The sequence below is a fragment of the Rhamphochromis longiceps genome, linkage group LG4 (assembly GCF_057381845.1).
Source record: "Rhamphochromis longiceps isolate RC_006_pf linkage group LG4, R_longiceps_female_GT1.1, whole genome shotgun sequence".
NCBI classification, from domain to species: domain Eukaryota; kingdom Metazoa; phylum Chordata; class Actinopteri; order Cichliformes; family Cichlidae; genus Rhamphochromis; species Rhamphochromis longiceps.
Window position 1 is genome coordinate 27,419,795 of NC_140560.1, and position 27,606 is coordinate 27,447,400.

At 40.2% G+C, this 27,606-nt stretch overlaps 1 protein-coding gene across 3 annotated transcripts; it reads left to right on the forward strand.

Annotated features, from left to right (window-relative positions):
* Positions 1-115: 115 nt before the first annotated feature.
* On the forward strand, positions 116-27,128 carry camsap3 (calmodulin regulated spectrin-associated protein family, member 3). Of its 3 annotated transcripts, none has more exons than XM_085404242.1 (17): positions 116-616; positions 9,934-10,196; positions 16,558-16,698; positions 16,926-17,012; positions 18,822-18,960; positions 19,057-19,196; positions 19,290-19,374; positions 19,494-19,536; positions 19,639-19,694; positions 19,952-20,024; positions 20,159-22,268; positions 22,356-22,480; positions 22,684-22,970; positions 23,059-23,152; positions 24,344-24,468; positions 24,564-24,682; positions 25,271-27,128. In XM_085404242.1, the coding sequence occupies exons 1-17, from the start codon at positions 484-486 to the stop codon at positions 25,568-25,570; spliced, it is 4,320 nt and encodes a 1,439-aa protein (XP_085260368.1). In that variant the 5' UTR covers positions 116-483; the 3' UTR covers positions 25,571-27,128. The 3 variants fall into 3 exon arrangements, with proteins under 3 accessions (XP_085260368.1, XP_085260369.1, XP_085260370.1); XM_085404243.1 differs by having other exon boundaries at positions 19,988-20,024; XM_085404244.1 differs by lacking the exons at positions 116-616; positions 9,934-10,196; positions 16,558-16,698; positions 16,926-17,012 and adding an exon at positions 17,823-18,007.
* Positions 27,129-27,606: the final 478 nt, after the last annotated feature.

Consider the following 27,606-nt stretch of genomic DNA (forward strand, 5'->3'; position numbering starts at 1 on the left):
CAAAAGCGCCTCACCTCTACCTGCTGTAGCATAAACACTGAAGTCCCGCCCATATTGTTAAAGCTTATTTTCTATTGGACGGTGGAGTGGACGAGCGATTCCACTGTGGAGCACCTGGTAGTCAGTCATCAGCGGGACGAAAGCGTACGTACGTACAGTGAGCTGACAACACGGCAATGCGGACGAAGAAGGGCAAAAACGAGGGGAATAGTCCGGTTTATAGTAGCCCAGCCGGTCGGGGCTTTAGCTGGTGTTAAGGAAAAATTAAGCCAGGACTTCGTCTTCGAAACCTCCGACAAAAGGACCTTAGTTTGATTTGGAAGTAGCTTCGGAGCGGATATTTCCCTGCAAAACCCTGAACCACATCCGTATTCCCAGCCCCGGTCGTATGGAATCGTCTGCTCCAAGAATGATCGCTTGAATATTTTTATACTGTATCCTTTTCCCCCCCCCATCACCGCTTCCCATTTTTACAGACTCGCTATGGTGGACTCCCCTACCATGAGGAAGACTTTTGTGGTCCCAGACATAAAATCATTGGATTTGTATGACTGCACTAAATCAAAAATATGCGCAAGTGTCGGATGGCTGCTGGCAAAGTCCTACGGCAGCACAGGTAGGTTTTAGTTCACACGGCAGGCCTGAATGTTATGCGTAAAGGTTGTGTTAAGACCATTTGTTGTCCAACAATGTGTTTATATTGTGTCTAACAGTGTAGCGAAAACCGGTATGCATGTAGGGGAACTGCAGTGTGTGTAGTTCAGCGATTTTCAGCACAAAGAGGCGCATATGAGCAGAGGAGCAATGCATCGTATGCGTTTTTGACACTGACACATGTCATTTGTTCTCACTCAATGGGTGGGCACATTTGGAGGTATGTGTGTCACAGAAACGGCCTCCTCCTGTAGGCCTTATCACGCTAGCCCATTCTGTCGCGTTTCCAGCCACCAGGCTTCAGTCAGAAATTGCAGGCTAGCTGCTGGGGATGTTTTTAATCCGGTTACACAGACAGGGCACACGGGGCGTATGTTTTTCCAGTATCTTTCTTTCTCCTAGTGATGGTGACAGCCCGCAGTACCCACAGTAAACGCTGGTTACTGCTTCATGTTATTTGAATCAAAAGCAGACCGTAGCTCATTGTGCGCTCAGAGAATAGACTACCAGTGCTCTTGTGCCTTATTATCAGGGGGTTTCTTTCCATGTCCTTAGTCAGCAAATTTCAAGAAGCAACTGGGAGAAGCTTTGTAGCGCAAAACGCACACCCACAACATAACCAAAACATGTTTTCTGTACTTAACATGTAGCCTATCATAAGAATTTGTTTTGTCTCATTTTCTTGAGGCATCTCGTCAGCTTTGACCCTGAGGTGATAGCATGGCTCTTTGTTTGAGCACTCACTGGTGAAGATTAGACCTTATGAAGCAGACATCCGATGAGCCTTGTAAAGAAAAAGCCTTGATTGCTTTATTTTTTCAAAAGTAGACTACACATAATGACATAATGTGGTTATAAAAAAACAAAAGACAAACATATTACTATACTAATACATTCTTGGACCTTTTGATGTTACAGTGTTTTTTTTTTTTTTTAAATACAGGCATTACTTATTTTATCCTGAAATAGGTGTGAGGAGAACTTCATTTAACTTTAGCAACATGAGTTGTTTGTTTCATAATTTCAGGCAGGTCCCAGGTTTAGGACTCTGGGCTGCAGCTCATGTGTACTCTGTTAAGCACCTCAACCACACCCTATGGTCAAAGTCACTCCATACCAAGCTGCAGGAATGTAAGGACAAACACTGTTATGATGTGGAGGTTTTCTCTTGATCGAGTTCAATAGCCCTGCTGATGGTAATTTTTTTGCAAAGCTGGGTGACATCATCTTGTCCCTTATTAGAAACCTAGCTCATTAGGACAACACAGAGCCCAGCAGGAGCCAGACAGTCATCTGGTCATGAGCCTTTTTAGGTCAGTTAGTCTATAGATAACAATGGGTGGCATTTTTAATTCCAGTCTCTCCAAAAATGGAATTTGACATGGATAACAAAGTAGTGTTTACAGTGCATTTCATATTTAGTTAGATTATTTGCTAAAAAGCTAATGTTTAACTAATTAAGGAAACCAATAACCACTTATTGAGATAAAATTTAAAAAAAATCTAGAATAAAATCAACATCAGCGGCAATGATATGGATGGACTGAAATATTTGTGTTTGCATAACAAATGTTTCAAGCATGGCAGCACAATTTAAACAATAAAGTTTCCTACAAGATAGTTTCACTTTTGCCACAAGCAAACCCCTACGGTTAAGTTCACTGTCTTCAGTCAAGATTTCAAGACTTCAGTCTTGTAATGTGCAACACATTGTCTCAGTGGTCAGCGCTGTTTTTCACTTCCCAGTTAAAATGCTTTTTTACATGTTGAAATATTGGGCTGCCATGATGATTTCGCTGTCTCCTTTAACCAAGGAAACATGGACCTTGTGTTTTAACAAGGAAGGAGCCTGTAGGCTGTAACTCGTCATTCTAGTAATGGACAACTCACAGTAGCTACACAGTATCTTTTCAATACGCTCTGCTCTACCTAGGGACATTTGGCTATCAGCATTTATTTTTTAATATCCATCATTACTGGTGATTTGATTAGGTTGCCACGTCTTTACATAGAACTTTCTCCTATTTCATACCAAAATGGAAATTTTGTAATAGAAGACTTGTAGGGAAAAATGCCTGTGAGTGTTGATTTGAAGGGTAAATAACTAAAATATAATGTGTATTTTCTGAAACATGTTTAGAATGTGGCTAAAAAGCAATCCAACCCGTTCTCTAAGTAGTTTTCTTGTGGGTGTTAAGAGGTTAATGGACGAGATAAAATGTTGTTTTCCTTCCTGTATAGTACACTTTAACTATATCTATATTGTATATATGTATACATGCTTGCATACTAAATATACATGCGAGGGTGTTTAATGTATGAAAGTCTTGGGATCTTTTTTTTTTTTTTTAAATGCATTGACTTATTATTTATGTCTAATATTTTCCATGCAGGGTTTAAAAAAAAAAAAAAAAGTTAGGCATGAATGTAATTAATTATTTACCCTTGAAGTTCTTGAAGCTGTCATGAGAAATGAGTTTCCAGATCTGAGTATGACTCAAGCTGGAATGGGACAAGAAACTTGATTTACCTGCTGAGGCTTAAGAAATACTTAATCTTATAGTGACAAGTCCAAGGGCATGACATTTATGCATTCTGTTATTCAGGTTTCCTTCTAATCATTGCCAACGTGAATTATCTGTGTTTGTTTTCCATATCTGAATAACAGGGAAACAGACTATGTCGCTGCTTAAATATTGTTTTTTATGTCCAACAATCTCTTGTTGGAGTCATCCTATGTTTTCTTTTCATAGCTATAAAACCAAACCACCTCACACTTTGACCCACTCTTACCATTACAGTAGCATATTACCTTCACATAGCTACAAAGTTGCTGGCCCATACTGAAATCCTGTTTGACTGATTACTCATCCTTTTCCAATCATTGTGACCATGGTGAGTCAGCAAGGGAGAAGGACCTGAGGAGGATGTTGGCTTGCTTTTAATGTTTACTTAAACGGTTGGGATTCCTGTTCACTATATGTTAGCCTTTCATGGCATTATACTGTTAAATGCCAAAACACCTCAAAATATTATTAAGACTTTCTCTCTTTAAAATGTACTTCGCTGTACGCTTGCCATTTAATGCAGTTTAAGCTTGTGCTATAGCAAGGTGTTGCCCATGTGATAGGATATACAGGCCTGGTAGAGGGAGCTACTGGTGATGATGTGGTGCTTGATGTATAGTGCAGAAAGTACCCTTTTTACAATAGTGATCAAATAGTACAGTATTATTTAAGAAAGGGTTAATGATAAGATCTTTGTTGTAGATGGCAATAATAAATAATAAAGCTCAGATAAGGTAGTGGCATTAGCATTTTACACAGAACGAGGGGTCACGTGTGGGGTAGAATGCTACCACGGCCCCTCTCACCACTGCTTGGTTTTGGGGCAGCAAAACAGTACCTGCTTTGTTCTAAAAATGAGAGCATATAATCGCCTGTTTGATTCTTCACCACATGATGAAGATGTTATTGTATAATTTTCAATGAAAGATTTAAAAGTTAAAACCGCTTTCATTATTATAACACATATAATGCTGAGTTAAGATACAGGAATTGTAATTATGATTGGCTTTCATTTACTGCCTAAAGATTACATGGAGAAATTTTTAAAATAAATGTCTCTTAGAGTTCCAGAAAGGCTCCCATGAGAAACCTGGACGTTTAGATAGTCATATCCAGCAGGTTGACATTCATTGTGCTAAAGCTTACACCCCAGTGTAAAGTGACAATTGGTGGATTGTGGATTTCTTCGCTTGGTTTAAATCAGTTTCGATTTCCACCTAGCAAGTGAGGTGGAGAGTTTGTATTGTTCGGTGTGTGATTACTGTAGGACAAGTGAGCATGGCTGTGAAATGACCAGCATGCTAGCTCAAATAGTCAGTGAGGTAGAGGGACATGTGGTTCCTGTTATCAGCAGGCTATCAAACGATACAGGTCAGTACAGAAGATATCTAACACAGCTGAACTGACTTTCAACCACATTAGCAAGTTCTATACATCTTACTGCATGTTTTAATAGCTTGGTCTGATTTACTTAAGAAAAAATAAATACTCGTCACTAAAATAGTGCTCTGATCTTTAAGTTTGTAACACTGTTTTCATTGTATTCTTTAGTCCCAGGTTGGTATCTAAGACATTTGGGTTAACAAAAGCACAGACCCGCTGAAGAATCGCAGTCAAAATCACAAATTGCTTGACTGGCTCTTCCTAACAAGCGTTCCTCTAGCTTACCGTCTATGATGATGTGTTTAGAAGCTTTTCGCACATTTGACTTTTACCTTTTTACTCAAACCAGTAGATAAGCTTTGACCCCATGAACTATAAAAGTGACAGAGGTAGTTGCTCCTGCTTATGCAAACAAAACAAGCACATGCTTTTAATCTAAATATTCCCCTGGCAGGGCATTGATGAATATAATTGCGGCATCACAATGCAAGGCTTGGTTACAAGTATTCCAGTTCGTCATGCTTTTTGTTACCTTGTATTACTTTTAGTTTTTAAATCGGGAGTGTGCTTTACTAAATAATTGTTGCTATTTTTGCTGTGCATGTGCATAGTTTTGGGGACCTGTATAACAATTTGAAGCCTCAGTTTTCTAGCCACTTTGTTTCTGATATGTGTCACACAAAGTGATCATTCATGGACAGACTGTGTCATAGGGAAATCATTCTTTTATCGATCTTTCCAATCTCACTCAGTTGTGGCATTTGCATCCTACTTTGCCTTCTGGGCTAATTTTTTTCTGGTTTACCTTTTTGTCTTTTACACATTACAGTGGAATTTTTTTTCTTTTACATATACAATGCACCTATGTGACCCAAGATGATTTGTTTTTACAGCACTAAAGTAGGCACTCCAGTTTTGGCACCTGAGAGTATTTACAACAGCATGAACCATGTGGCATGACTGATCATATTGTGTGGCAACCTATAGTCATCATAGGGTGAGACAAAGGGAACAGGGCATTGATTAAAGGAGGCGGCTTTTGTTTCGACAGCTGATGTCAATGGATCCATTACATGATTATATAATGATACAGCAGTTTAGTGACACCTCCCTTGTAATAATCCCTTTGTTCTTCTGTTATATATAGTCTAAGGCTCTCAAACACACACACAAACACACGTTTTTCCTTTCTTTTTGCAGACATACTGCTTGCGTTTAAGCAAGTCAACTTTTTTGTCCAAGGGCCTTTGAAACGGCAAGTCACATGTTTGTTTATGGTTGCACACAGAAACTGGCTGTTAGGTTTGCTGCAGAGAAACCAGTTTCAAAGGGTGTGTGTCAAGTTTGTGTTTTTAGGGTAAACTTATAAAAGACAGATCATGATAACAAAGTCATTTGTGCACTAGTGTTGAAGGCTCAGATTTTTGTGTTTTTTGCTGTTGTCATCATATTTAGTCTTTATTTTCACATTGGGTGAGAGGGTATAGCCGGTGGGTTTTATGGGCAGCACAGTGGTCGTGTGGTTAGCACTGTCGCAAAAAAAGATCCCTGGTTTGAACCCTGGTTGGGGCCTTTCTGTGGGGAGTTTACATGTTTGTTCTCCTTGTGCCTGCATGGGTCTCCTCTGGGTACTCTGGCTTCCTACCAAAATCCAAACATGTACATGTTGGGTTAATTGGTTATTCTAAATTGGACTGGGATAAGAGGGAGATAAAGTGCTTAAAGTGTATAGAATAATACACTTTATGAGTGCATGCTTAAATGTAGCTTGTGGTTAAAGTGTTTTGAGTGGTCAGTAAGGGTAGAAAAGCAGTATATAAATGTGAGTACATTCTTATCTAGTGATGGCTATCTTGTGTGCTGAGGAAGGTACATCCAGGGTCCATTGTGGTATTAAATTTGATGCTAATTTTGGTAAGTGAAAAACAAACAGAACAAAATGTTGAAGCGACTGAATGTCTGTGAAGGTTCTCAGTCATCCAGGTCATCGTAGTCAAAGGAGCTTGCAAAGAAAAGCGTCTGGACTTCTTTAAGTTGCTTGTTGCTGATAAGGTGGGGCCAGGTTTCACAATGAGCTCATCCGAAACCCTGGCTGATTGGGACCCACACCCAGTTTCACACCTTGGCTCAAGTGATTAGAGGATCATCAGGGGGTCCTTTTGTCCCTCTTTGGGGGGATACTCCCACTGGGTTTAAATCTGGGACTCTCCACCATTTGACCTTAGAACTGAAGAAGCTTCTCGGATGAGAGGAGAAACGTCTTCAAGCAACTTAAAGAAGTCCAGACGCTTTTCTTTGCAAGCTCCTTTGAAGTGACTGAATGTTGAACAAGACAAAACAATATCCCCGTACACTTGTTGTGAACATAAACATTGTCTATACACATACTTTAAACATGTTTATTCCTGGTTTATAGTTGTACAAGGCAAATCACACGGACATCTCGCTATGGACTTTATAGACTGAAAAATAGATGTAGTTTCTAGTTTTAAAAACCGTAAAACCAGTGCAGAAATGCCTCAAACCTGCATTATTTAATATAGTACCATTACCAGGAAACACTTGACCCCTGTTTCAATCTAGGGGGTCAATGTTGACATTGTGGATGACTATAAATACCTTGGAGTACACATTGACAATAAACTGGACTGGGCTAAAAACACCACAGCACTTTACAGGAAGGGCCAAAATCGTCTCTATTTTTTGAGGTAACTAAGGTCCTTCAACATCTGCTGGACAATGCTAAGGATTTTCTACGAGTCTGTTGGGGCCAGTGCGATCCTCTACACCGTTGCATGCTGGGGGAGCAAGCTGAGGGTCACAGATGCCAACAGACTCAATAAACTGATACGTATGGCCAGTAACAATGTGGGGATGGAGCTGGACTCACTTAAGGTGGTGTCGGAGAGGCGGATGTTGTCCAAGATAAAGACAATGTTTGATAACACCTCCCACCCACTCCATGACATGCTGGTCAGTCACAGGAGCATGTTCAGTGAGAGACTGAGATTACCAAAAAGCACCACTGAACGACACAAGAAATCATTCCTGCCTGTGGTCATCTCTCTGTACAACTCATCCACTTAACACACTGTATACTGCAATAGCTACACCCTTTTTGCACATGCTCTTCTTTCTTAATCAGCTACTTATCAATGAGAGACTTATATGTGTGTGTGTGTGTATGTGTATATATATATATATATATATATATATATATATATATATTATATATTATATATCTCATTAACAAGACTGGCTACGGATACCGACTACAGAACGGAGCAGTTGTCAGCCACCTCCTGTACATGGATGACATCAAGCTGTATGCCAAGAGTGAACGAGACATCGATTCACTGATCCACACTACCAGGCTATACAGCAATGACATTGGAATGTCGTTCGGACTGGAGAAGTGTAGTCGGATGGTAACAAAGAGAGGGAAGGTAGTCAGAACTGAGGGGATTGAACTACCAGAAGGCAACATTGCAGACATAGAGGACAGTTACAAGTACCTGGGGATCCCGCAGGCAAATGGGAACCATGAAGAGGCCGCTAGAAAGGCTGCAACCACCAAGTACCTGCAGAGGGTCAGGCAAGTCCTGAGGAGTCAGCTGAATGGTAAGAACAAGATCCGGGCCATCAACACATACGCCCTGCCCGTGATCAGGTACCCTGCTGGGGTAATAGGCTGGCCAAAGGAGGAGATAGAAGCCACTGACATAAAGACAAGAAAGCTCCTTACCATGCATGGAGGGTTTCACCCCAAATCCAGCACCCTGAGGCTGTACGCTAAGCGGAAGGAAGGGGGCCGGGGACTGGTGAGTGTCAGCACCACAGTCCAGGATGAGACAACGAACATCCAAGAATACATTAGGAAGATGGCCCCAACTGACCGAGTGCTCAGTGAATACCTCAGGCAGCAGAAACCCAAGAAAGAGGAGGGAGACGAGGAACCATCATGGAAGGACAGGCCCCTGCACGGTATGTACCACCGGCAGATAGAGGAGGTGGCTGATATCCAGAAATCCTACCAGTGGCTGGACAAAGCTGGACTGAAAGACAGCACAGAGGCACTAATCATGGCAGCACAAGAACAAGCTCTGAGCACAAGATCCATAGAGGCTGGGGTCTATCACACCAGGCAAGACCCCAGGTGCAGGCTGTGTAAAGATGCCCCAGAGACAATCCAGCACATAACAGCAGGGTGCAAGATGCTAGCAGGCAAGGCATACATGGAACGCCATAACCAAGTGGCCGGCATAGTGTACAGGAACATCTGTGCCGAGTATAACCTGGAAGTCCCGAGGTCAAAATGGGAGATGCCCCCAAGGGTGGTGGAGAATGACCGAGCTAAGATCCTGTGGGACTTCCAGATACAGACGGACAAAATGGTGGTGGCTAACCAACCGGACATAGTGGTGGTAGACAAACAGAAGAAGATGGCCGTAGTGATCGATGTAGCGGTTCCGAATGACAGCAATATCAGGAAGAAGGAACACGAGAAGCTGGAGAAATACCAAGGGCTCAGAGAAGAGCTCGAGAGGATGTGGAGGGTGAAGGTAACGGTGGTCCCCGTGGTAATCGGAGCACTAGGTGCGGTGACTCCCAAGCTAGGCGAGTGGCTCCAGCAGATCCCAGGAACAACATCGGAGATCTCTGTCCAGAAGAGCGCAGTCCTGGGAACAGCTAAGATACTGCGCAGGACCCTCAAGCTCCCAGGCCTCTGGTAGAGGACCCGAGCTTGAAGGATAAACCGCCCGCAGGGGCGTGCTGGGTGTTTTATTTATATATATATATATATATATATATATATATATATATATATATATATATATATATATATATATATATATATATATATATATATATATATATATATATATTGTGCTCTTTCTTGCCTAGTGTATTGTCTGTCTTTGTTACTGTTACTGGAGCACTGTAACCAAAATAATTTCCCCTCAATAAAGGGGATTAATAAAGTATTCTGATTCTGATTCCTCTTGGGGTAACAAATTGAAGTCAGTTTGTAAAGAAGTCTCTCATAGTCTTCTTTACCTCCCTTGCTTGTAAACCTCAGTAAACTCATTCCTGATAAGATCATAGGCTTAAATGTTAGTGTATGGTTTACTGTGTGACTGACATGTCACTAGCACACTTTGCCCCTTGGTTTCACTGTTAGATCTGGTATGTCTGGTCTGGTATAGTTGTGTATACCAGACCAGACATGTGTGCAATACTGTTGCACACATGTCTGTAATAGAACCACTACTAGAAACTTTTTTTTTTTTTTTTAACCATTTGTGTCTTTTTTTTCCTCTCTCTGTAGAAAATGTCCCTGCAGAGCTGCGTGACCCTTTCTACTGTGACCAGTATGAACAGGAGCACCTTAAACCTCCAGTAACACACCTCCTGCAGTCATCAGAGCTCTACTGTCGCACCTACAACATATTACTGGGTAGTACTGCAACTGAGGCTCAGCCAAAAGATAACGCCACCCTGCTGCAGCTTCTAACTCAGAGAGGCGTCGTTGCCAAAGACCAGGACACAACAGTGACTGATGCTGACCTCCGACATAAACCCATCAAAATGGTAAAATGATGAAACTGTCTGGGTGATGGGGAGGGTGAAATGCTTTTGTCTATTATCCTTGGGATTCTTCTCGTTAGACCAGATTCTCTGCTATGCAGAACTCTGTAGGAAAGCAAATAGGTTCAAGTTCGCTTGGTTTCTGATATAGGGCCATGTTTATGCTTTGATTCTAGGGATTAAAGGGCATCAAAAAGACCCCCTACTCATTCAGCCCTTCCCCCACTCCCCAAGCTCATCCCAGAGGATGAGTGGATCCAGCTGCTAGGACAAGAGCAGTCATGGTCACATGAGGAATAACCACTTTACTTTAAGGGTGTGTGTGTGAGAGAGATGATCTAGATACAATAGATGGTTCAGATCAGAATAATAGCTTAACAATTTTGATGAAACATTAGCTGTTGTGTGTTAAGAGAATTCTCTGGGTTGGCTGTGTGAGTCAAATCAAGAGAAACAGGTTTATCCTCTTAGCTCTTGACAATAGATTTCCTTCTCGCTTTCTTTCTTCCTGCTTGCTTAGTTCTTGTTCAAACATAATATAGTCATGTGTTCTTCAATGTGGATAAAAAAAACTGCAGCTGGCTAATATGTTTTTGCTAAACTACAGGCTGAAATAAAGGGAACTCTTTTTATTTAAGGTAATATGCATTTCTTTTCTGCCCCCAGCTGGCACAACAACTTTCAAATTTAAAGTAGTCTTCCCTTTTTACAGATTACTATCCTTCTCATGGAATGGTATACAATGAAAATTCCCCAGCCATCTTGGTTTACGTACACACAGGCTGTTTTTGAAAGCTAAGCAGGGACTCTCCAAGGATTAGTAAGGAAAATGGTGTTATGTTAGGTGAATGCTGGTTGCTTCACTGTTCCTGTTTGCTGGCCAAAGGAGCAGGTACTTCCCTGCTGATGGCACAGTTGTAATGAGAACCTCAGGTTTTTGCTTGAAATGGGCTTATGCATTGTTTTGTTTTGTTTTTCTCAGCAATACTGCTGAGAATTTGAGTCCTCATTAAGAGTAGAACCTGATAAAAATCCAAATTTAGATGTCATATTGTTGAACAGATGCACCTATAAATCTGACCCAATTAATGTGAATGCTGCCTTTTTCTTGACTTGGAGCGAGAGAGTGTTTTTTAAAGATAAAAGATACAAAGCAAGATGAATAATGGTAAAAACAGAACCATCCTCTAAAGGGGCTTTGCTAGTTTATTTTTACATAGTATTTTTCCTACTTGTGCTCTGGTGAAAGCTTTAACGAAATAAAAGGAAGAATAAATAGTGTCACATGCACCTTCACTTGTACCGACTCTGAGATCACATAGTTGTTATATCAGATTAGTGAAGGACTTTCTTTTATAAACATGCTTGCTCTTTGCAGGTTTTCTGACATCACCTGCAACAATATCAGTACCCTGATCTGACATCACACATTCTGATGATTATGATGATAATTTAATGTCAAAAATCTTAAAATTCAATTTTTTTCCACTTGTAATCACTGTAATAATGGCTACGGTTATGATTTCTACTGGGATTATTAAATCCAGTAATAACTGCCTAATGAGACATGCCTCTTTCATGTATCATGTTGCTGTAGTTTCTGAGCATACAAATGTCTCAGCTTGCCTGCCATGTAACTTAGCTCTGAATGAGGTTTCCAGGTCAGGAAATGGTACCTCTTAACTGTAAATCCTAAATTTGTTATTTGGCTGTTACTGTTAATGCTGCATTTGCTGTTTTGCTCCTTTAGTGTATGAGCTTTCCAGTAGCTGTTTGGCTTCTCTTTGGGCTTGTCGCCACTGACTGGCACTGCAGCTACAGTGTGGCAAGCAATGAAAGTGGGTCATGCTGCAGCAATAGAAGGATGGGGCATCATTGTGGGTCTTGGCCAGTAAACGGCTTTGCAGCAGCAATCTGCTGCAGGACTGCTGTATATTAAAGCTTCACATATTTGAGTCAGACAAGGTAGATAACATGCTACATGCATTTAAAAGCATGTAGAGTCATGCTTGTAGTTGACTGCACACTGGTGCCTGTTATTCTGCAAAGCCATCAACTGTTAATGACTTTTTACACTGTTATTGGTAAATCGCACAACTTCATATTATTGCTGCTGTTAGCTAATCATTGTGTTTGCTAATCGTGTAAATCCAGCGTTGCAGGTTCATCATAAGTCGTAAGGACACATTGGGTGCTGGCTGGAGTTCATGCATCAGGACTGGAGTAGAATGCCACTGACCTAATCAAAGTAGGGCAAAAAAAGCTAACAGATGGTTAAAGATAAAAGCTAACCTAATGCATACAGAACTGTAAGTTATCAATTATTCTCTCATCCCATTTTAAATCCATAGACATTAATATGGAGTTGGAACCATTTGCAGCTATAATAAGTTTCACTATTCTAGAAAGGTTTCTACAAGATTTTGAGTTGTTTGTGAGAATATTCAGAGGAGCATTTGTGAGCTCAGACACTGCTGTTGGGTGAGGGAGTCTGGCCAATGTTCTAATTCATCCCAAAGGTGTTTGAGGTTGAGGTCTGTACGGCCCAGTCAAGTTATTCAACAACAAACTCATCTGGCCATGCCTTTATGGACTTTGCTTTGTATACTGGCAACAGTCATGCTGGAATATAAAGGGGCCTTTCCCAAACTGTTCTCAAGAAGTTGGAAAAATTGTCCAACATGTTTTGGTAACTGAAGCATTAGATTTCCCTTCACTGCTCCAGAGTCCAGTGGTGAGATAGTATTAATGTGTCTATGTTAGATGGAGGAATCGTAACACAAAAAAACCTACTTAGAATTCCTTGGAATTGGGTTCAAATCCTGCAGCCGCCTCCACCCCATTACTTGTGTCCTATGTGTAATGAATTATATGTCCTACTACTAACTGTTCTTCTGGTCCACTACTTCTGATGGTTGCCCAGCCCCCATCACTCCTCAGATTGGGGATAAAGATCTTTGAAGATTAGAGATAATCTGCCATGCAGACTGAGTGCAATCATCCACTATCGCATGACATGCCAGAGATGACCACTGACTCACCAGGCACCTAACCTACCTCACAATATGAAACATATTGGTTAAATTTGCTTCTGTAACAATAGATTCTAATTCTAATCTATATGTAATATTACTATAGATACTGTGTCGATTCCCACAGCGCTAAAGTAAGTCATGTAGCTATAATGCTGCTAAACCTCTTCATGGTCTCCTGTTGGTTTTGGATGGCAGTGACACTTTGTCTTAAATCATAGTGCTGTGCTGGCAGGTTTTCTGGTCAAGTGAGCATCATTCAGGAGCTTAACTGAAATTAGATGTGGCAGACTATCTGAAACACTAACCATCATCTTGCACATTTATTCTGCTTTGGGCTTCTGTTGAATGATAACTAATGTGTTGTAATGAAACTTGTTTACAGTATACAAAATGACTTTTTTATGCAGCTTTTCTACACTTGTCTTTACTTGCTTAGGTATACAGTTCATATACATATGGATGTTCATACTATAACCCCTTTCTAAAATCCCTTTCTGGGCCCCAGCCCTCCCTGATCCCCTATTTTTCTCCCCATCAGGTGGCACCAAGCAGGGTAGGGAATGGGGTTAAGTCATATTTCAGACGTAATCAGATTTTTCCCTCATCATAATCTCACATAATGCTTAACAAGATGCCTTTTGCATTCTTTGTTTATCTGAGTTACATTTATAGACATGCAAACAGAGTTTCCAAATAATCCCATAAAATTCCATGTTGATTGGGTTAATTTGTGGCCTATTAATTTTTTGTCTGTGTGTCACATTGGTTTAAGGGGCATGGATGTTTTTTGTTTTTTTGTTTTTTAAGAGCTAGGACTAAGCCAGGAGCAGAGAGCAGTGCTGCAGTCAGGCTTGTACTGAGATGCATTATGGGTCAGCTGGTTGGTTGTTATGGTGATCTGGCAGGCTCTGTGCTGTGTGTTTGAGTTGCTCCTCTCATTAGGGAGACTTGTGATTTAGCTTAGTGAGCTCTCCTGGGTGTGCAATGGGAAATCCACTAGCAGCACCCCCTCCTTTATCTCCTTTCATTCTCCCATTTTTTCCATGATTTACCCTCTGAATAATTACTGTAGGCATAACATCGGAGTCAGCCACTCTCAATAGTTCTGTCATGCATTTGTTCTTTTTCTCTCAGTCATCTTCTTTTCACACTGTGGCAATAGCTCCAACCTATGATTACACACTTTGCGGCTAAAAGCAAAAATGTTATATCTTTTTGCTTTCATGGCAGAGCATAGTTACTGGCAAAATTTACTGGTTGTTAGGAAAATACAAGTGAACCATTGCTTATCAATATTCCAATATTTTATGATTAAAAAATGTATAATATGTAATCTTACATGAGGATGATGATGATGATGATAATATAATTGATGTTTAACGCAGTGGACATTTTTATGTTTGGCTCACATTGACTCATTCATACAAAAATAAATAAATTACATTTTCTAAGGATCTGTATTTTGAACTACAGAATCCTGTAAAACCATGTTAATATAATCAATTTATTTCCAATTCTTACAATGTTGGAATGATCAGTACTAAGTAATTATATTCTGAATCCCTATTGGTTTTGGTTTTTGTAGGAACATTTATTGCTTTGATGTTTCAGCCCTGCAGTCCCTGTATTAGGCAGGACACACAGAAGCAGTAACACTAGTGCTGGCAACAGTGGTTGGCAAGCAGGTCACTCAGGGCCACACTGCTCACAGAAACAGACTACAGCACATCCAGAGAGCTTTGACCAATATTATCTGGCAAGCTTTTGCTGGCATACCCCACCCAGCCTGCCTGCCCAGGCACTGTATGTGTTCAGGTCAGCACTTTACATCAGGGATCAGTACACAGATATGCACACAGCTGGACTGCCCCTGCCCCCCATCTGGGGCTACACAAGAGTTTAAGAGGAAAAGAATCTCTGAAGTTGTAAGTAGTGAAAGGCGGCAGGCGCTGATTTGCACATATTAAGCTCCAAATTGTTGACAAGATTTTGAAGGAATGGCCCCACAGTATGTTTTAATCGGCCTTTTGCCTCTCTGCTAGCCTGACTTAATTATTGTAACAAGCCTGTTATTGCAGTTACCTATTAATGTATTAATGGAGAGATTGGCACCCAACTGTACTGTTGAAAGGCAATTTAAAAGGATTTAGATAAACAAGATAAAAAAAGGTTCATACATGTTTTCAATTTGTTTACAAGTGTTTAGCTTATTGTATATGAGAAGCTAGCAGAAAGAGAGTGCTGCTGGCATTACTCACTCAGATGACGAGAAAGGGCAAGAGAAAGGTGGCCACAGTGGCACATTCTAAAACTGAACAAATTTATTAGCAATTTGTATAAACAAAGTAGAACTAATATTCTGAACAATTATGAATATAGTGGGAATTGCATAAATTTAAAAATTGTTCAACTATTATAATTTGCAGCAGTAACAAGGTTGACTATAAGATAGTGTTGTACTCTTTGCTTTGCTGTGTTTGTACCCTACAGTACAAACAGAGCACAACGTCTAATAAGTTAACAGGTTTATAGAGTTAAAGGTTTCACTCTAGCTGAGCTGATAATGTTACTGGAACATTTTAACAGGCTTTGCCTGTAAGTTCTGTCTTACAGGCAAAGTTGTTAATGTGTTTTATCTATTAACCAGAGCTCTGTAATGGTCTTGTCTAAGTAGGTAACTTCAAATTGTGATTGTTAAATACATTTAAGTACGTTTTCTTTCTTCTTCTTCTTTTTTGCTTGATTGTATTTGAGTGGGGAAAATCAAGGTTTTATAACCATTTTTTGTGTCAAAAATACATTCGGTCACAAGCACCTGTTTCTTAAAGAGAATGGTGTTCTTTGTTACGCTTCCTGGTGATCTAGTTACAACACATCATTTTGTCCTGCAGTCTCTCACACATGAGTCATACAGAACTATTTCACTGTGCAAAAGAGAAAGGGAAATGGCTCAAAGAAGGCAAATAAAGGGAAAGCAGGTAAGGAATGGCAATCTTGCAGACCATGTGTTCACCTGCTACAGGTCCAGTGCCTCTTTAATGATTTAATGAGGGTATAAACATGAGTCCAAAGGTCTTCCACATCTACTGATGTGTGTGTGCTTACTTGTTGAGAGCTGTTGTTAGTTTCTGCTGACTCATAACTGGCTTCTAGTGACCTCTGGAGGGTGTTTCATGTAAATACTGGTAGTGGTGCATTGTATTTTGCTGTAAGGACCATGCTAGAAAAGGATCCAACATTACTGTCTTAACTGTAATTGATTGATGCTGCCCAGGGTCATTGCTCTTCACTTCCTTTTTTTTTTCTCCATCCCATGTGATTTGGTGAAGAGTGCTCATCTGGCAGTGATGGATGCTTTGATGGCTGTGGGAGCCATGGAGACAGTGACTGCGGTGAAGACATGTAGTTCTGCTGAGCTCCTGGGAAAAGCAGCCAGCTGGGAAGATGCTCTGCTTCACTGGGTTAATGAGGTAAGGAACAGGCCAAAGAAAACAATGTCTTTTTCAGAAAAACACCTAATTTTCTTTCAGAAGATGTTCTTGGTTCAACATTTGTATGAGCACTAAGTTAGTAAATTAACTGGTGACTAATGAACTGTAATTCTCTAAACTTTGTTTTTATATGCTTGTTTCTGACTTTGTGAACACACGGCACAAAAGAATGTGGAAATGATTTTCTCTTGTTATTATGCTATTAGTTGAACCAGAATCTGAGAGAACGTACTGAAGGAGCCCAGAATGACTTGTCTGAGACCATTACAGACCCCCAACCTGTTCAACCATCAGTGAGTACTGCATTAAATATTCAGTGTATTGTCACTGTTATTGTATTGTTATTTCTATCCAGAAATGCGTGATATTCTTGATGGGATTATGCAGTCAGGGCAGGTCTGTTTCGTTTAGGTTTTTTGGGGGAACAGGGTGTATATAAATGAGTATATACATGGGTGTAGTCAGCAATTTTTGCAATTTTAATGACGTCAGTTGCTGTTGCAAATCAGGTGGAGTCAGGTGTAGCTTGGCACAATATTCTAGACAGGGTTTTGTGGCACTAATCCAGAATTATCAGTTGGCGTGGCTCAGCTTCTATAATGAACAATTACGTGTGTTCTGCTCAAACCTTTAAGTTGCAGTGGGTGAAAGTGAAACGGGTATCTAAGAAATGGAAGGAAACTTTTTTGTTTTACACAAAAAATGCACAACACAGGAAAATGTCTATTTGTGACAGACAAATGCTGTAAAATCATAGAAATAATATATTGCCAGTGTGCAAACAGTGTAGGTTCCATAATAAAAAATACATTTGAATTTTGATAGATTAAATTCAGTGGTTTGCCTCATCTTCTGCATATTTGATAAGAGCTTTTTGTTCAATAAAAAAAAGTTTACATGAAAAATATCATGCTTTGTCCAGTCAGAACAAAACCTTCCAGCTGCTACATTAGTATTCAGAAACTTTCACCCTGTTTTGGAGACAAATGAAATTATTATAAAAGAAGCTAATTTCTGTTTTTGCTTCCTATTTCTACTTCCTTACTCTATCAATCCTAACAAGTCTTGGTTGATATATTAAAACAAGGACAAGGTGGGAATTGCTTTTTCAAGATGGCCGTCTTGCCATTTCGTGTAAATAAAGTAGTCACAACCCTTTGTTTTTCTAGTTCTTCCACTCTTCGCTTAATATGTCTCCCTGTACTCCTGTTCTCCATTTCCTTCTATTTCCTGTCTCTCCGCCCCAATCTGACAGTGTCCTACTCGCTGGTACTGGAAACTTGTTCCTGTAAGTTCCCTCCTTTCCTCTGCTTCCTCCCCTTGTCCCTCCATCCTTCCAGTGTCTTCATCAAATTTATCAGGAAATATCTGATGGTCAGGTTTGTTTGTTTCTTCCCCAAATGTGATGTGGGAATGCATTGTGCATCACATCCTAGTAAGCATTAAATTGCACTTAACAGCATAAGTGTGATAGATTTGGGCTGTGACAATAGCTCTAAAGACATTGTTTGTGGAGACGTGTGGTGCATGAATAGCAGTCTTTTTTTTTTTCTTTTTTCTTTTTTTAACTGATCATCTGAAACTGCCATGTTCAAGTTTTTCTCAAGTGTGGGGCAAAGATGTCTGTATGTGTTTATGAGAGTAACAGAAAGGCTTCTAATCCACTGGTTCACTGCCACAGTGGGCTGTTTTGTCTGTATACTATAGCTGTACCTGAAACATTTTCTCTCTTTCTGAGATCTAATCTCTTTCTTTCATTCTGTCTCCTGAGACCTTCACTTGACCCACTTTTTCTGAAGAAAAAACCCCTTTCTTTCTGCTCCAGTTCAGTCACTCTCTCTGCATCTTCAGTTTGTTCACATTTGCGCTCTCCTTTTCACATCGGTTTAGCATGACCTTTCTTTATTTCATTTGTTGCTTTTAATTTTGTAATCACTTTTTATTATTGTGTATCACTGTGTGTCTGCTTAGGAGCATTTACCTATGTTTGATAAACTTGATGGTTAATGGCATGAACTAATATGTGAAATTTATAAAATTACATTCAACATTGTGTGTGATTTGTCTTTTTTCTTTCTCTCTTTTTTTTTTTTTTTTTTTAGCTCCGCTATAGGAAGGATAAAATTCAGTCCAAACTAAAGCCAGTTTTTCCAGTAGTGAATGAAGTTAAAGACCTGTCCAGTGGATGTGCTGTTGCTGCCGTCATACATTACTATTGCCCCGGCCTTCTGAGACTTGAAGGTACCAACAAACATTCTAACAGAATGCTGCAAAAAATGACCTTTAGAACCTGAGACATTTGTGAAAATTAAATTTTTTTTCTCATCTCTCTGTTAGATGTTTGTATGAAGGATTCCATGTCTGTAGCAGATAGCTTGTACAACCTGCAATTCATCCGTGAATTTTGTGACAGCTGCCTAAAGAGCTGCTGTCACTTGGCACTGGAGGACATGTTATATACACCACAGGAACTTCAGGTACTTTCAGTCTGGATCACTGATGAACAAAAAATATATTCACACAAATACTGTGTTATCTTTTGAGTGCTTGATTTATTTTCTGGGATTTAGATGAACTTGCTGAGCTTCCTGGCAGAACTGCTTAGCTGGTTTGAAGTACAAAGACCAGAATTTGTGCAGCCAATAGATATGTTAAGTAAGTCTCACTGATTTGCGGTCCTTTCTAAATATTGTTTAACACGAACATATATTTCATATATATCATATATAATTGATATATTTTAAAAAGTCTGTTTGTGGCTTTTCTTTTGTCAGGCGAATCTACACCAGTAACACCAAGCAGCTTGAGTGATAACAGGTACAGAAGCTTTCTGGGTGTGATTTTGCTGTTGTAGTAGACTAAGGGCAACGTATTATTTAGACAATACCGTCATTTAAGTGAAGTATTTGTGCTTTGCAGTACCTCCCCCTCTATATTCAAGAAGCCTTTCCTCCCAATTTCCTCTTCTGCATCAGGTAAGATGAAGACTATGGTCAGCCATCATTACATTTAGCTACATAAGCATTTTACAGTGTGGTTCACTTATTTCCTTCAATCCATGTTTGTCTTTTAGTTGTGTCTTGTGCTGTTTGATAGTCTTGTTTTCTTATTTGGATAGACATTCGAAACTTTTTGTAAATGTTTTCCCTTTAATTTCTGTGTTCCATTTTTTTTTGCATCCCGGTGTTGTTTGCATGCCTTTACATGTCTGTGTATGTCCCATTGTACTCAGGATCTTTGACTCAGTCTACCTCAATGTCTCATATAGAAGGAGCTGGAAAGACATGGAGCAAGAAACCTCTGAGGTAGGACTAGCATATTCTGGACTGATTTAAGCATTTTATTTTATTTTATTTTTTTTTAATGTGCTCATGCTTGTGTTTTCTTTTTTGTTTTGTTTGTTGTTGGGGTTTTTTTTTTGTTTTGGTTTTTTTTTAAGCCGGCCATTGTCAGCAGTATCCTTCAGCATTCCTTTTGGGCTAGACAGCGACGTAGACATTGTGATGGGCAACCCTGTAATAACCCGCTCTGTGAGCTCAGATCAGCTGAACCCAGCTGGTCAAAATATGGCAAGGGTGCCCTACACCCCTCCCGAAGACCTCAGTCATTTGCTTAGCAAACCTTCAGGACCTAATGGTCCACAGAGAGCATCCTGGGCCACCCAGACTCCCACTGTTCCTAAGTTGGCAGAGGAGAATGACCTCGGGACAAGTGAAACAGGAGAGCTGCCTACAATTGAAGAGGCTCTTCAGATTATTCACAATGAAAGCAAAATGGAGCCTCGTTTACACCCTGATGGTGCTCCTGACGGCTTCTACCTCCACTCTCCTGATGATCCTGCTAGTTCTCGCTATAATGGCAATTTACCACCAATCAGCTCCTCTGCACCAACCCGCTCAGGAATGATGTATCGGCCAACAGGAGAGTCCAGTGAATCCACTCGCACTAGAAACACTTCTGAATGTTCACGAGATGATGACTCAGTTTTGAGAGACGGTAGTGTGGATTCAGATGCATCAGAAGACATGCCTAAAGCTCAGTCCACTCCATCAACACCCGGTGCTGCAGGTGGTGCTGCTATTAGAGCTGGTAAGGAGGTTCCTGACAGTGGTGTGAAGATGACCAGTTTTGTAGAACGGAAAAAGAAACAGATTACTGATTCTCCAAAATCTAGTGATTCTCCTCAGATGACATCATGGGCACAGAAGTCTGAAGAAAGCCCCAGCAAGAGCCCACAGCTGAATAATGAGATGTCGGAGTTGGGGGTTCGGCTTGAAGAAAAGCGCAAAGCCATCGAAGCTCAGAAGAAACGCATTGAGGCCATTTTTGCAAAGCATAGGCAGAGACTAGGAAAGAGTGCCTTTCTGCAATTAAAGAAAGAGCACCGTGAGGATGAAGGTGAGGGGAAAGGAGAAGATGGCCAGGTCAGTACCTCATTCACAGAAGAAGACCTCTCTCGCTTGACACTTGAAGAGCGGCTAGCACGAATCGAATTGGAAGATCAACAGGAACAAGATGAAGAGCACCCCACAGTGGAAGATGAGGGTAATGTTAAAAGAGGACTTGCGCTCAACAAGCAGGTCAAAGAGAAGGCAGGTACACCAGGAGAGAAGCACCATGCGACACCTACTGACAAAGTGGTTGCTCCTTTAGGGGACTATAACAACGCAGTGTCCAAGCTAACTGCAGCTCTTAGCTCCCTGCAAAGTGACATGCAACGACTGACTGAGCAGCAAAATCAGCTAATGAAGAAAAAACCGTCACCTTCCAATAACAAGTCTTGGGTTATTCCAACCAGCCCTAAAACCTCCACCTCAGCCCCTCCTCCTGCACGCCTGTCACGAGAAACCACTCGAGATTTAAATTCGGCCTCCTCTTCTCCGTCTCCATCACGCAAAATCACAAACCACACCACTTCTCCTAAATCTCCTCATGTACATCGAAGAGCCCAGTCTGTACCTCCTAAAAGCCCAAAACACAGTCGTCCATCAGACACTAAAGTCCCCTCCCTGTCGAGGGTTCTTACCCCACCTACAAATGTAGACCGCATCCCCCATCTTCGTCGTGTAAATCCCTGGCAATCTCAAGTACAGACTTCATCCTCATTCTCCATTGGTGACTCCGGTAGCCTAGATGAGCTGCGCTCATTAGGACCAACTCCTGTGCCAACAACTACACTGACCCCAATACCAGCTTCTACCCCAACTCCAGGTCCTGGTGCAGATGACGGCCTGTCAGAAGTAGGCTCCAATGATGGACAAAGTATATTTAGTATGGACCTTGAGGTCGGGTCCAATCATGGTCCATTGACTAGAAAGGAAGGCGTTGCAGGAGGGGGCTACAGCTCTGGTGCCCCATCTGAATGTTCTTTTGAGAGTGATGCACCTGCAGGGATGTTGAATGGCAAACGCAGTAGCCTGATAGAGATCTCACTGTCTGCCTTGGGAGGAGATGATGAGGAGGATGACCAAGTGCCTGATGCTCTCTCTGACTCAATGAGTGACCTCACAGAGGCAGAGAATAAAGCAGCAGTTGGTTTCTTTTTCAAGGTTGGTGGCTGACACATATTTTCACAGTATATATCTGCATAGAAAGTGTGCTATAATTGGTGTGCATTCATCCCTTTTTATTATTAGGATGACAAAGATCGACCGGAGGATGAAATGGCTCAGCGAAAAGCAGCTTTTCTTGAAAAACAGCAGAAGAGAACAGAAGAGATGAAAAGACGAAAACTTGAGCAGGAAAAAGAAAAAGAATCAAAGTGAGACCAGTTTCTGAATAGCTTTAATTTAATCATTTTTTTTTTTATTTTAAGCAGCCAAAGGGTGCACATAATTTGGATTTAATAATTTATTGTTCTGTGTTTTATGACTCGAATTGTTGCTATCATTAATCCCATAATTCAGTCTTGTTGCATTTCATAATGTGGCGTTACACATTAAAGGTCTTACACTTCATTTTTAGCAAGCCCCAGTGGATGATCATTGAAGGCTGGGGCAGTAAAAATGAGGACAGACCACAGACCCCAGGCACTCCTCCCAAAACCCCACCAGCAGAAGGCACTCCTCAACGTAGAGGAGACTTCACTAAGCAGGAATATGAGAGGAGACAGCAATTGAAGATCATGGAAGACTTGGACAAGGTTCTGAAGCAGAAACCCACTACAGTGCGTGGTGTCAAGAAGCAGAGACCTAAGACTATGTTCAGAGATGACTCTGTGCTCTCTCAGAGTCCTGTCAAAGGTTTCATGGGTAAGTACTTCTGACTTTAACCAGTAAAATTCCCGGCTTTTGTATTCTCTCTTCCTATGCTCACATGTACAATATTTCCTACTTGTAGGCACTAAGCTCAACAAGGTATACTCCCATTCATCCATGAACCTGTCCTCCATGGCTAATGACCCTGGCGGTATGACCGTCAGGAAGTCACCCAGGTAACCTGCAAATTGATAATGACTTGATGTATTTTCTTTTTTTAAATGGTTAAAAAGTGGGAAGCACAGAATTTAGCCTGAAACATTGAAATTTAGCCTGTGTTTAAAGTCTCCACTCCAAACTATATACCAGTTTTTAAATTGTGTTGATAGGCCAAGTAAAAAAAAAAAAAAAAGCGTTTTTTGTTTTGTTTGTTTTCTTCTGAATACTACCGTCACATTTAGTGCGAGAAGAAAACCGCAATCGAAAAATCATATTGCAGCACGTGACATTAGGTTGTTAAGGAAGAGGAGAAAGTTTTAGGAGCGATGGTAGCGAGTGAGCAAGAGAGAGAGTGATATTGATAGCGAGTTTTGATAGTTGAGAAATTTGTGATGTTTAGCGTGTTTGGAGTGTAGTTGGTGTGTAGTCATTGTTTTGTGTGTCAAAATAATGAGTGCACTGTTGAATGTCACATTTGCTAGCCAAAAACCATTAAAGGTAGATTGAAATGTAAGTGTTGTCTCCAGGTGGAAAACAGGAGGAATGTTGACAGGTCTGCAGCTATTATCCCTGTGATATGCGCCTCTTTTTTGTAGTTTTTTTTTTTAATTTCACAAATAATTTGTATGGCACCTTATTGTTCTGTAATTTTATTTTTAGAAATAGTTTTAAATGGTTGTACAAAAGACACCTGAGGTATTGCATGCATTTTTAGGTAAATAGTTGTATATAGCTTTGCTGTTTGCAAAATTTGTACATATTTTTTTTAAATGTACAATTTCTGTTTGCATTTCAAGTTATGAAAATGATTTGTTACACATGTTTTTTGCTTTCACAGTAAAAAATTTTTCCTACTCTGATTTTATTATTTTTCTGTGATTTTTAGATCATTTGTGTTAATACAGTAAGTCAAAATTGAAAAAAAAATGACTGTAGATTTAGACATGTGAGGTTGTGCTGAAAAGAATGATATCAAATAAGGTAAGGTCAATAGTTTTTAAAGTTGAAATATTAAGGTAAAATCAAAAGTACTGAAAAACAGCCAATTTAACCTTGGACCCCAGAGGGTTAAAGTTTAAAATATTTAATAAGTGGGTGTTCTTGTATCATTGATACCAACTATAGATGCAGTTTAGTCTGTGTTATCAGGTGCAAATGAAAAATAAAGCCTCAAAATGTAAAAAATGCTTCCTCTGTTATCTCTCTAGTCGTTCACACTCTCCTGCTCGATCACGGGGAAGGTCCCCAGGACGAATTGGTGTTCAGAATGGAGAGAAGGACTGGGAGACTGGCTCCGCTATTTCCTCCCCTGCTTCTATCCCAGAATATACAGGTCAGTCATAATTTCCACACAAAAAATTGTAAAAATGAATGCTGCAAGCATTGTTTTATTTGCTTTATAGCATTTGGAAATGTTGTGTTTTGCAGGACCAAAGCTGTACAAGGAGCCTAGCTTTAAGTCCAACAAATTCATCATCCATAATGCTATCACTCGTTGCTGCCTGGCTGGGAAGGTCAATGAACCACAGAAAAACAAGATTGTAGAGGTAAACCATCCCGCTGTGTCAGAGTCCAACAAAAAGCTACACCCTAATTAGGTTATGTAACGCACTTAAAGCCAGGTTTATACATGTTTGCGTTTGGGTTGTCCCAGACAAAAGCTGCTCAACATGAAAGAACTATAGTGATTTTTTTTTAACTTGTGGCTTCCAAATGGTGATACTGTGTTAAAAGATGGCTGTTGTAATAGACTTCCAACCAAAAGGCTGTCTGGGAAAAATTCTGATAGTATCAGAAATTTTAAATGACCATCTCACAATGTGACTGCTGCCACGACCTATTTGTCAACAATTCAACATACAGTGATGCACAGATCATTTTGTGAAAAGACAAAACAAATTGAAGATGGAGGTAAAACATGCAAAACAATATGTTTGAGGTGGTGGCAAAAGTGTGGCGGCAAAACCTTTGTGTAATATGACTACCAGCTGTTGTTATGAATGCCCTAAGGAGGATGTAGCATGTAAAAATAAGTTGGTATTATCATCACACAACCTGCATGCATCAAACCTAATGTCCTCCCCAAGTTGATTAGGTCCATATACTTATTCTTTTCTCTATATCTCTCTTTTCAGGAAATGGAGAAAAGCACAGCCAATCACTTTCTTATCCTCTTCAGAGATTCCAGCTGCCAATTCAGAGCGGTTTATACCATGAACCCTGAAACCGATGAGATGGCACGGCTAACTGGCATTGGCCCGCGAGTCATCACGCTTGATATGGTTGAGTCCATTTACAAGTACAGCTCAGACCGCAAGCAGTTCACCGTCATCCCGTCCAAAACCATGTCCATGAGTGTTGACGCTTTCACCATCCCTGGCCATTTTTGGCAAAAGCGCCCAGGAACTCCCAAAAAGTTTGGCACTCTCAAATAAAGACTTATCCAATAAAGGTAGAGGTGCTTTTCAGGGAATCCATTCCCAACTTGACTTTTCATTTCCCTTGATTTTGGCCAGTGTGGCAGTTGAGATCGTTATTCAGTTAGAATAACAGAAAACAGATTGACTGACTTTGGACAGCTATCCACGTGGAGCTAACACTACATGCTAAGAGAATGGGCCAAGCACCTACTCACTCAGCCAGTGTGCTTAGAATAGTTTATCTCTGGTCTACCTAGATTGTAAAATAATGCAACTGATTCAGGACAACAACTCCCCCCCCCCCACCCCCCTCATGCCTTGCCTTACCCTGCCATGCCCGAGTCATTTTTGCGACTCTAAGGTAAGAAAAAGAGAGGACAACCACACTGCCTTTGCCTGCAAAACAGTACTTAGGGCACGAGTAGTTCCCACCCATCTCAGTTCTGCTTGCATTTGCCTTTTCTACTTCTAGGGCTCACTCTTTCCACTCTGCTGAAACAAGTCTAAGGTCTCAGTTTTGATTGGAGACTTCAGCTGAAAATTAATAGCAGATAACACTGCTCCCAATGAATGTAGGGCACACACTAACCATTCATTCCATTCAGGGGTGTTTTCACTGTTTGAATCTATTATAGTGAATGGTCCTTCTGCACTGGTAGTGACTGCTGTCATTGTCAGTGGACTTCCAGACCTAGGAAATGCTTGTGCCACATAGTTTGTGAACTCCATTCAATCTCTCAGCTGTAGACATCTGGATGTTTTTTTTATACCATTTGCCATGTTTTTGCTGGACAAAATTATTCACTCTTTGAGAACTAAAAGAAAAATGAAATTCATGTGACTTTTTCCCTAGTAGCTCGCTTTTTTCATTTTCAACACGTGATGAATTGAAATGTTATTTGAGCTTATCTTGAAAAATAAACCTGGAAACATGAAGGAGGGCTTTATCGTGTTTATCTTGGATACAGCTCTTTGTGAGAATGATAATCAATGATAATTTAATATATACTGAATGCTAATTAATTTGATTTTTTTTTTGACAATGATTTGTAAAACGTTGACCTTTGTAAGCTATGAATAAGCTAGCCTGCTGCAAAGTATAAGTGAGATGTATGTTTGAGTTGCGAATGAGTGAATGAGAATGAATAGAATTTGAAACAGTTTGTCTTGGGATGAATAAATCCTTTAGGTCACTATGAGTCTGTTTCCTATTATTTTATTTCCCTGTTTATGTGTCTTGGCATATAAACAGTAGGTTTTCTTGATGAAGGATCATTCCGGACTGTAACAGCCCTCATCTACCCCACAGTCTCTAGAGACTCCATGTGCAACTGGAGGAATGTAAAATGCCGAACTGCTTTTTTTCTTTTTTTGCTTGTGTCCACACTTCTAAGACCTTGGAATTGCTTGTTATGAGGTCAATATCACTACAAAAACCTGTGGCGAATTAGCCCTCTATCTTTTTTTTTTTAGTTGTCCCGTCAACAGCTATTGCGGTTCAGCTGTCTCTCTCTCTCTCTCTTTTCAAACCACTGCCTGCAAGAAATGTGTTTTTGAATGAGATTCCATTACTGATATAAAATAATGTTAAACAGTGATTAGGAAATAAATGATAAATTTGTGTGTGAGGAGTAGTGCAAATGGAATTGGTGGACTTTTGTATTTATGTGTTTGTTAAAACTAGTATTTGGTAGTTAACAGCCTTTTATTTTTTTTTTCTTTTCTTGATTCAGTGCAATTTCACCCCTAGAAATCCCCTTATCATTGAGAAGTGTATTTATTTGCTTTAATTTAGACGGTGCATTTGATGTTTAGTTTCAGGTTATCCTTTTTTTTTCCTTTAGTTTTTCTTTCTTTTTTTTGGTTTAGGTTATAAGTCATGTAGTCATTTCATAGAAGTTGTCATAACATTGGTTTTCTTTCCCTTGTTTTTGGATCTGTGCCAGCACACTATAAATGTTCATTCCATAAACGGACTTAACTGACTTCTTTGGCAACTTAACCAGATGAATAAAATCCATTTTAAATCATCTACATCTTGTTTTTCATCT

Coding starts and splice junctions, on each gene's coding strand:
- camsap3 (XM_085404242.1), top strand. CDS start 484: ATGGTGGACTCCCCTACCATGAGGAAGACTTTTGTGGTCCCAGACATA. Junction 17,013..18,821: donor CCCAACCTGTTCAACCATCA/GTGAGTACTGCA, acceptor TTTTTTTTTTAG/CTCCGCTATAGGAAGGATAA. Junction 19,197..19,289: donor ATACACCACAGGAACTTCAG/GTACTTTCAGTC, acceptor TCTGGGATTTAG/ATGAACTTGCTGAGCTTCCT.